A 10360-nucleotide genomic window follows, 5' to 3' on the forward strand; every position below is an offset into this window, starting at 1 on the left:
ACTTCTAGGTAGTAATAGGATGCCATAAGGTCCTTTAGCAGTCCTGAAACGTGTTATTTCTCCACAGAGTGCAAAGGAATTTGAGCCTGTAGTCCTTGCTTGGTGTCATTTTAGTAGAAGATAGGATACCTACAGCTTCAAGTTTGCTATAGAGGCTTGTGAATCTGTGTCATTAGGGTGTTTTACACATGCTGATGCACAGAAGATGCCTCTGTTTCCAGAAGAGCTGACTGTGGTGGGTGAAATGAAGCCTCACTCCACCAGAGATCAGCCTTTTCTGCAAGTATTTTGGGCTTGTCTGACCACAGGGCTGTACCTTCAAGGGTATGAAGTTTGAAAGTAGTGCTGCCCAGCCTTCCAGACTGTTCCTGAAGATGCTGTTTATCTCACCAGCCCTGATGCTTCAGTCACTGTCTCATGATTAGCACAGTCCTAAGGCTGGTTTGCACTGCTGCATTGAGTAACATCTTGGCGTTTCATTGTCACCTTCACAGCTGTTAGGGAGCACAAGTTTCCTACAGGATCATCTGCCAGCTGTGATGCTATTCCTACTACATCATAACTGTGAGCTGACACCTCTCTTTGCTGGCAGACAAGCCAGGTGGGTAGGCATTGCTCCTCAGAGCTGTTCTCTATCTGGGGAGATGCAGGCTGTTGCCCGGTTTAGCGTAATGAGAATCAAGGACAAGGACAGTCTTACAAACGGGGGGCAAAGCACAGAGCTGTGTCCTATTCCCGCTCTGCCCCAGCTGCAGAAGGCAACCTTGGGCAAACTGGCTCCTCTGCAGCTGTGTTTCCTAGGACAGCCTCTCTTTTGTGTGCTGGCTCTATGACAGAGGTTTGTGAAGTGCTTTGGTCTCCTGGCTGGGCAGAGATTTCACTGCCAATGGAACTGGAGATGTGTGTGTATGGGTGGGGGAGAATCTTAAGCTTTTTAAGCTTTTCTAGAAGTCATCTGCCTCCTGTGTACCATACCCTTCTTTTCCCCTAATGCAAATAAGGTGGTCCACTGTGGGAATATCATCCTGGAGTATTATGGGTAATGTACCAGGTTAATTATGGAAGGGGCAGGAAAAATAGCCTGTGCTGTTTTCAACAATATCAAAGGGATGCTACCTAATGATTTTCCTATTAGCTCTTTTCCCAGCCTGCCAGAGTCGCTGCAGAAGTGTCATTTACAAAGGCAGTTTGCAACTCATTACCCTGGATTTTCACTGTAGTTCTGCTCCAGAGAGCCTGGGCTTTTGCTGTGTGCCCCAACCTAATGAATTGCCTGATTCGGTTAGCACTGCCATCCCTTCTGACAAAGTTAGTTGCTGACTGACAGGAAGGGGCCTGAATTCAATTCCCTTCTTGTTTTCGACTTGCACTTGTGTCAAGCGCAGGCTCCCTCTGGAAGCTGCCCTGTGATCCCCTCCCTTTGTTTTTCTGCATTCTGAGGGAAGCAGCCCATGCTTGGAGAAGTCCTAGAGCAAGTGCAGGGGCATGTGTGCTGCTGCCTCAAGCAGTCCCAGCTCAATGCCTCAAGTTCCTTTCCAGCTAGAAAATTCCACTGCTCTCCCGCTCTGGGGCTCTGAGCTTTTCTTTTTCTTCATTGGTTTGGGATTTGTTGTCATCTGAGCTGGGCTTTGTAACCCTTCAGTAATAAATACCTTGGAGTAGTTGTATTAATGGTACCAGGGAAAAACAAGCAGTGTTGGCTGGGGAAACAGAACTGATTTCCCACATGGTAGAGGGCAACTGTGACCCTGTTGTGGGAGCTCTAAATTCTCCTCTGGCCTGTTCGGGCTTTGCAAGACACTTACTTGTCCAACAGTGCTGGGGAAAGCTCTTGTCCCCTTTTGCTAAAGAATAGAGTGCTTTTCAGGCTGAGAACCTGTAGCTCTCTTGCTAGGAATAGCTCCTGAAGAGGGGAAATCAAGGCTGTTTTTGTCACAAGTGTTTCCACTTGGAATCTGAATGTGGCTACTACTCGTCCAGCTGGCAGGGCAGGAAATGTGTAGGTCCTATGGTTGTTAGTTTGACCTGGGTGTTGACAAAGGACCTTGGGACTGCTTCCAGCCTCACTTCCAGGGGCGTGGGTACGTCTCTACTAGATGCTGTTCCTTTGAGCTCACCGTTGAGGTGTGAGATGCAACCTCTCCTGAGGCTGCAGCTTGCCTTCGGGACAGCTCTTGCTGTTCACTTTTGCTGTTTGTGGGCTAGGATGCAGCAGGGGAGTTTTCCAGTGCTGGCCCTGGATCCTTTTACTGGATGTCCTGAGGATTTGACCTAGCTGGCCCACAAGGGAGGCAGTGATGTGAGATAAACTTGTTTCTGCTGCACTGATGCCTCCTCCCCTCTTAATTAGATTCCTGTGGCTCCTCTCTTTCCTGCTGGCCTTCTTTCCTACTGAGCCCATCAGGGACACCCAGTTGTGGCCTTATCGGGTGCTTGCTGTGCTCCAATGAGCTGTTTCTGTTTCCCATTCTGGCTTGGCCACCCACCCAGTGAAGGTGCTTGTCAGCCTTGGAGAAGTGACCTCTGCTTCCAATGCCAGCCATGGCCTGTCAGGACTGTGCTGTGTGGGTGCTAAGGTTGAGTGGATCTGAAAGCTTTCCCAAGTGCTTTCACCCTCAAGTGCTGCCCTCTCTCCTGCACATCAGCTCACAGCCCTACCACGTTACTGTCCTGCAGAAGGGAGAGGGTTACTTACTCCTGGTGAGAGCAGAGGCAGTAAAGTGAGGAGCCAAGCTGTTATCCCTTCCCTTCTGCACAGGGAGCTCTCACTCTGTTCTCTCTCCTTCTGCCAAACTGGTGTCCTTTTGCAATGCAGCTTTGTCCTTTTCCTTGAGCTTGCCCTTTTCAAGGAAACCCAGTGGATGGAAAGAACCTGTGCTGTGGGGCTGCACTTCTGACTACACTGCAAAGGACAAATGGAGACCCAGACCATATGTGAACCCAGGTTATGACCTCTGAGATCTCTCTCAACCTGAGCTGAGGTTGTGTCTCTCATAGGTGGTCAAATTTTGGGGACCAAATTCTTGAGACCAAGTTCCCTTTGCGTGGTTGAGGAAAAGCTGTCTGTCACCAGGCAGATGGTTTCATTCCAGCTCTGGCTTTGCAGCAAAGAGCTGAAACTGGAAGGGGAATTTGCCCCACCTTGGTTGCAGCCTGGCACTGTTGTGGTCAGTACTGCTGCTTCATGTTCAAGGACCATTACCCTGAGGGGGACCAGCAGTACCATCTTACATGGCTGTTTGGCCTTTGTGTGCAAGGTCTGCACAGTAAGTGATTCCTTATTGTCCTTTAGGTTTGCTAGATGACAGTGGACAGTCCCCTCTGATGGGCATCTCTTTAGGAGCTCGTGGTACAGTCCCTCCTTCCCTCTAAAAGTGTGCACATCTGGTAGAGTGACTTTCACCGGTGTTGTATTTGCCTCACAGTGTCCTATAGGCACCTCTGGAAGGCTTTAGCCAACTGTGAGCTACCAGCTGCCCTGCCTGCCTGCCTCCTTCCCTCCCAGCTCAGCCTGCTAGGGTCTTAATTTTGTTCCACATAGTTAATGTCTTACGTGGTCCATCAGCCGCTGCTTCCCATGCAGCTGGACTCCGTGGACTTCTGAGGTTGGTACTCATCTCTGACAGAGGCTTTGCTCATACAAGTCTGAAAACGTCACAGATGTGCTCCTGCCCTGATTGAGCTGTCAAGTGTCTGGCCGAATCCTCTTGTTCTCTAATAGTTGGGCAGATTCTGACTGGAGGTTTCTATGGTTTCCTGGTGGTTGCTAAGGAAAAGGATCTCTGCCTCTAGGTCTTGGTGACTTCCTTTTTGCCCTGTCCTAGGCACTGGAGACCAGCAGAACATAATACTCGTTGTTTCCCAGCCCACTACAATGGTCAGGGCATAATTTGTGACTCCTGTCACGACTGGGCTCGGCGCCTGCCGCTCTGTCTTTTCTAAGGCCTCTTTGAAGAATGAGACCAAAGAGCCTTCATGCAGGAGTTTGCATGTTTGCTGCGCTCCCTGCTCCCTTGCTTGTTGTTTCCTTTAGAGCTCCAACTCATTTTAAGGATTTATTTAATGCACTTTACATAGCAAGAAGCTGCATCAACAGCTGTGTCCGTGAATCCTTACCAGACAGCCCTTGGTATGTTTTGGTCTGTGTATCATCCCAGGCACAGTTAAATCTCTGCTCGGGGAAGGGGCTTACAGCTTACTAGTGACAAGGTTGGCGGATAGGAATATCAACAGGACACTTTTTTTGCTGCTGGATCCTGGAATAACAGTGCCTCTGGCACAGAGCTCTGTTCCCACTAGTGCAGCCAGGGGCCAGATCCAGTGAGGTCTCTTTGTTGCTGTCAGCAGGGACTGCATCTCTGTACAGCACCGGGTGATGCAGCTACAGTGCTAGGATGAGATCTGGACCCAAACCTGCAGGCTGGAAGCAGTTAAACCCTGTTCAGGCCAAGTGCTGCTCTTGTCACTCCATTATGAACCCGTGTCTAGGCTGTTGACATGATGGGCTTATTTCCACGGGTGTCACTCAGGGTCTGGGCGATAGGCAAGCTGCTTGAGGCTGTACTCTCACAAGGAGCTCAGCTGGGTTCTGCAGAGGCCTGCAGCTGCACACAGCACCGGGCAGGAGTTGGTCCCTCAGAGCATCGCAGGATTGGGCAGGAGTCTACTTTTGCATATGGAATCAGCTGACCTTTCTCTTGCTCTTGACTTTTGTCAAACACCTGAGCAACTCCTTCCCAAACTCTGTTAAAATCAGTGGATCTGACATTTCAACTGGATGTGAATTTGATAAATAAAGACAGGTTACAAAATGCCACATGGAAATGATGATTTTTTTTTTTTAAAGTTTGTCAACTACTTAGGACCAAAAAAAAAAAAAAAAAAAGTTACAATGCTTGACTTTTTTTTTTTTTTCTGTTTTCATTTAGTTACATAAATAATTCTTTTTTCTTTTATAAATATCTCTTTATAAACAATATATAAATAGCTTTACAACATAAATACATTTATGCATGACATGAATTTACAAACAGCAACGTTATACAGCTGGCTTCATCAGTCTCTTGGAAAAGCACTGTCCCTTGTCTCAGTGAGTGTTTGTATATATAATATATATATATATATATATATAAGATAGAGAGCACTTCTTTAGAAAATAACAAACCCAAAACAGCTGGTGCCATGACTCCTCGTACCAAAAAGAAAAACACAGCCACATCTTTTGTCCACTCCAGAGCGGGGGGAGGGTGTGGGGGGTGTCTCTGCTCTTCTAGGCGTTGCCTGGGGAATGGCCCTGCCTGGCCACAGTAGGAAAAAATGGACTATGGATTCAAAGCCCTGTGAGGAACAAGAACAAAGTGCCTGTTAGTACTTGCCATACAAACACCTGCTACCCATCCCATCTTGGACTGGATGGTACTTTCTAACCGTAGTGATTCGTAGTGATTAGATGTTGTGCTGAGGGATTTGGTTTAGTTAGGGGCTTGTCAGTGTGAAACTAATGATTGGACTCAATGAGCTTGAAGGGCTTTTCCAATCTAAGAAATTCTGTGATCCCAAGCTGAAGCCTACTGTGAGAAAAAGCCTGGTGTGGGATGCTAGAGACAATAGAAGGCCACCCTGAGCTTTTTTGCTCCTGCTAAAGCAAGGAAGGAGCTCACTCTCTGCTTCCTGGCTATTTGGTATTTAGGGAAGAGCCAGAGGGAAATGTGGTGCTCCTCCTGGCCCTAGGAGAAATGAGATTTTAACAATAGGATGGGTGCAATCTGGCCACACAACTTGCTTGCACTTTGTGGAGGTCTGAGCTGGGTGAACCTTTGGGAATAATGAAGGGTCACTACTCAAGGGAGCAGAGGAACAGCACCTATTTGTCCAGGCAGAGTCCTGGACCAGTGCTGGTATTTTGGTACTGCTGGGCCGTGCTCTTCCCATTGCTCTGCAGCACAACAGGATACCTGGGTCCAGTCCCTTCTATGCTGGATTATGTTACTGTGGGGCTGAGGTGCATCCCCATTAGTGGGGCTGTGCTGTTCTGTAGGATGAAGAGCAAGTACCCTGGGCTGTACTGGGCAAATGTTTCCCCTAGTGTGAGTTCACCTGCAGCTGGGGACCAAGCCAAAGCAGTGCTTTGCTCACCCTTGGCCATCAGTGGAGGAGTCACTCTATTTCTCTTGTCCCTGATGGGGAAGTGAAGCTTCTCTTGCCCATTGATCCCTAAGCACAGTGGCCATGGGGTGCTGTAGGAAGAACTTCTCCCAGCTTTCCCTTCACTTACTCTCATGCAAAGCCTGAGTTGGGAAAAGGCTACCCTTGCCTGTCAGTCACCACAGCCAGAAGACAGATGGGGAGCTTCTGTATTGGTTTTCCTTACATGAAAAGAAGTGGAGCATGGCTGAGAAAGGTGCCTTGCTAACCCTCCCAGACAGGTAGATAGGGAGTGTCCTACCTTCCCAACACCTGTCCTTAGGTCACCTGAGTCTGTCAAGCATAGGAAGCTACTGTGAATGTATGGCTGCACTGGAGCTCCTTCTGCATCCTCCTCAGAGCCTGCGGGTCTGGCTCACACTACGAACAACCCACCCTGAGCTGCTGCGGGAGTGATGAACTATGGCTGAGGGCCTGTTTCTTTTGCAGAGGCAGGTGAGAAAGCCGGAGAGTTGCTGGGGCGATGGGAATGTAATTAAAGCCCACTTCAGAGTCCTGCTCTTTACCCATCAGCAACGCTGGGGTCTGCAGCTGGCTCAGCCGACTATCTGCAGCCCTGCCTCCGGCACCCCCGCCCCGCAGAGCACGGAGGGGCAGCGCGGCATCCCCGGAACGTCCCGTGCCGCCCGGCCGGGCACTCACCGCCAGGGGTCCCTCAGCATCCGAGGCCGCTCATGGCGCCGATGCGGTCCAGCTTGAGGCCGAAGCAGCCCTTCCCCAGCCCCTTCTTGTGGAGGCCCTTGTGGCGGCGGCCCGGCGGGTCCTGCAGCAGCCGCGCCCAGCCGGCCCGCGCTCTCGCCTCGGCCCGCGCCTCCCGCGCCTCCCGCGGGCCCGACCCGCCGCTGCCGCCGCCGCTGCTGCCGCTGCTGCCGCTGCTGCTGCTGCGCTCCTTCTCCCGCTCCTTCTCCCGCTCCGCTGCCGCCGCCTCTGGCGGACCCGCCGCCGCCGAGCCGCGGGAGGCCTGTGGGGAGGGAGAGGGTCAGAGCGCTGCTGCCCCTCAGAGCCCCCATGTCGTCCTCTTCCCCGTGTCGGGTCTGAGGAACCCACCAGACACCCGCGGCGGGGTCGACGTATCCACCCTGCAGTGCACACCCTAGCAGTGCAGCCCACCGCCCCGCCACTACGTGCCCAAGGCATCCTCTCCCTCCCCGAATCCCTGTCCTGGCCTCGGAGCATCCCCCCCATCCCGCAAAACAGCGATGCTTTCCACCTTCGGCTCTTGCCCAGGTCCTTCTATGCTCCCTCCAGCCCCCTAAAAGCACTAATGGTGCTGCACCCCCCAGCCGTGCTGCTGTCACTGCACACACCCACCACACTCCCCAATAGTCAGAAGGGTTCTGAAACCTGGGCAGGGGACGCATTGACCTGGGCAGGTAGGGCACTGATTCCTCTAGCATCTTTCAGGCCATTTTGGTCACTGTATCCCCTGCTAACTATGTCCCCTGGCAGTTTTCAGATGCCTTCAGATCATAGAGAGATGCTCCTGCTCCCCAGCCCAGCTCCAAGTGGGTGACACTACTCTGAGCAGCACTCCTTACACCCCAACCTTGCAGAGTGTCCCAAACAGTGGTGGGGTAACCAGAGTTCCCCTTCCCCACTGCACTGTCCTGTAGTTACAGCTCTCTGGGTTCCCCTACTCTTCCAATTCTAAGCCACAGTGATCGGGGGCACACTTTCTTCCTTGCTCACCCCCTGCCCCCAACATTTCCCAGGCCCCCCATCTATCTCCCCGCTCGTGAATGCTGCTGCCCAAGCCCTGGGGTTGCTCACCCCCATTCATCTCCCTGACAGCCCTCTCACTCTGTATCATGCCTTTCTCTGCAGCCTACACTCCAGTTCTGTACAGGGACCCCCCCAGCTCCATCCTACTTCTGTCCTGGGGCACTCCTCAGTCCCTGTCGCTGTCTCTGTGCCCTCCAGGCAGTGCCACCCAGTGTCAGCCGCCTCTGCTGCACCCCTCCTGCTCAAGCGTCGTGGGGACACCCAGCTCTTCGGGACACTCCCATTTGGGGTGCCACATCCCCAGGGGACGCCCCGGCCTGTTCGGGCAGGGCTGCCCGCAAGGCTCTGGCGTCACATCCATGCACCTGCTGCCCACCCCGCTCAGGGTCCGCTCTCCTTCCTCAGCGGCCCGCACAGAGAGGGTCCCGGGGCGACGCCGAAGAGCAGACTGCTGCAGCCGCTCCGGCAGGGCACACGGCACAGGGCACACGGCAGGCAGCGTCCCTTCCAGCCCCGGCGCTGGGGCTGACGGCCCCGGGACACGCATGCTTGGGACAGGCTGCACAAGCCGGGAGTCCTCTAGTACTCGAAAAAGCGCATGAGAAGGAAGACCCCACTTTGTAATGCCTCTGCCGCCCCAAAGTCACCCCGCGCCTCCCCCCATGTGCCACCAGCGAGCCGGGGAGAGGGCAGAGAGGGAGGGAGCGTACCTTCTGTGGGAGCTGAGACACCGGCTTCGCCTCCAGCCCGACGGAGAGCAGAGCGAGTAAAAGTCCGCCAGCCAGCAAGGGTGAGATCTGCATCCTGCGGAACCGAGCAAGAGGGGACCGGGAGGGCAGCGCGGAGCCAAGGGGAGCCCCGGGGAGAGGTCGGCACTGACGGGAGCCAAAGTTCAGAGCGGAGCCCCGAGGTCCCCTCCTGCCGCCTGCGAAGTGCCGAGCTACTGAACTTGGGCTTTCTGCTTCATTCATTTTATAACCCAACCTGCTGTGATGTCATCTAAAACAACCCAGGTCCAACCCGCTTCATTCTACAATAGCAGGAATTTAAAGGAGGGGGTGGCGTGGGGGGTGCGGGGGTGTCCCCGCTCCTCTGGCAGGAACGAATGACACAACAGCCCGAGGCGACCGGCGCGGGGAGTTGGAGAGCAGCAAGAGAGTGCGGGGAGCATTCGGCTTCACGCATCCCCCAACCCCCCCGGGCCCCCTGCAACCTGTTTGCTCTCGCTTTGCCCGGCTACCCCCCGGACCCTGCGCACACGCCAGCTTCCCCAGTAACCCCCTGCAGAGCAACACGGGACAGCCTGGGCTGGCTGGCTCAGGCTAGGGGGCGTCCCGGTAGTGGTGGCCGGGTTAACCCCCCCCAAAACGGCACCAAAAGAACTGTTTTTCTCCACACACACACACGCCCCCCTCCCGCCCAAGATTAAATCAGAACCTATATGTCCCCCAGGTCCCTAGCTGGCAGAATGAGGACGCTGCCATCCCTAGCAGGGACATCGGGGACATAGGGATGCCTGAAGACACCTAGGTGTGTCCCTTGGCTTGGGTAACCTGCTCCTTCTGCTCTCCTGGGGGGAGCTGGATGGTGTCCCTGGATTTAGAAATGGGGCTCTTCACATGGGCTTGGGAAGTCCTTTGTAGGGCACAATCAGTATCACAGGAACCCTGCTGCAGACAGGACCCTAAGGGCTGACCCTTGGCAGGATTGTGCAGCCTGGCCTCCTCCGACCTGCTCCTGGAGCTGGAGGGTGTGGGAGGAGGATCCCAGAGTTAACCCCAGCAGCTCACAGAGGCTCTGGAGACACAGTAGGAGGCCTCTTCTGCCCTCACCCTTCCCCTCCAGCAGCCAGGAGGACAGAATTTGTGCCACTGCTGCTGGTATGCCTGGCACCCTGCAGCTCTGAAGTTTCAGTTACCTGTTGCCAATGGAGCTGGGCACCATTCCTGGCACTTTGGCCGAAGAGCTTTCTGTTACTGAGATCAGGCCAGAGGAAAGGCACCCCCCCCTTTGCAGAAGCATACAGGGTTGAATTACACCAGACTGGATTTACATCTCGAATCCTTTCCTGGGATGCTCTCTGCCCTTTCTCCTCTCCCTGGAGTCAGGTCTAACCTGCTCCCTTCTTCCTCCTCCCTTTTCTTGGTTTTTCTGGGCTATATTGCTCTCCTGATCCCTAGGGAGCTGTCCCTGCCAGTGTGCTGTGGCTTTTTGGGGGTCCATATTTTCCCTTCTGGGGAGCAGGGAGATGTTTCCTTCTCCATGGCCCAGGCTACTGGGCAGAGGACACTTCAAAGGAGATTGGCTTTGCAGCTCCACGTGAACGGGAGCTGGAAGGAGAAGGTCTCGGTGGTTTTTCCATCGTGCCTGCCAGGTGGAGACAACTTGGACTTTCTGGAGTGTAAATTTGTGCTTGGGCATTTGTCTGCATGCA

At 53.6% G+C, this 10360-nt stretch overlaps 1 protein-coding gene across 1 annotated transcript; it reads right to left on the minus strand.

Annotated features, from left to right (window-relative positions):
• Window positions 1–4814: 4814 nt before the first annotated feature.
• On the minus strand, window positions 4815–8934 carry NPPC (natriuretic peptide C). The gene is made up of 3 exons (XM_064165090.1): window positions 8637–8934; window positions 6847–7165; window positions 4815–5337 (listed from the first exon to the last, which is right to left on the minus strand). The coding sequence occupies exons 1-2, from the start codon at window positions 8895–8897 to the stop codon at window positions 6860–6862; spliced, it is 567 nt and encodes a 188-aa protein (XP_064021160.1). The 5' UTR covers window positions 8898–8934; the 3' UTR covers window positions 4815–5337; window positions 6847–6859.
• Window positions 8935–10360: the final 1426 nt, after the last annotated feature.

This window comes from Pogoniulus pusillus, chromosome 26 (assembly GCF_015220805.1).
Source record: "Pogoniulus pusillus isolate bPogPus1 chromosome 26, bPogPus1.pri, whole genome shotgun sequence".
Taxonomy (NCBI): Eukaryota; Metazoa; Chordata; class Aves; order Piciformes; family Lybiidae; genus Pogoniulus; species Pogoniulus pusillus.

Coding starts and splice junctions, on each gene's coding strand:
- NPPC (XM_064165090.1), bottom strand. CDS start 8,897: ATGAATGAAGCAGAAAGCCCAAGTTCAGTAGCTCGGCACTTCGCAGGC. Junction 7,166..8,636: donor TGTCTCAGCTCCCACAGAAG/GTACGCTCCCTC, acceptor CCCTCCCCACAG/GCCTCCCGCGGCTCGGCGGC.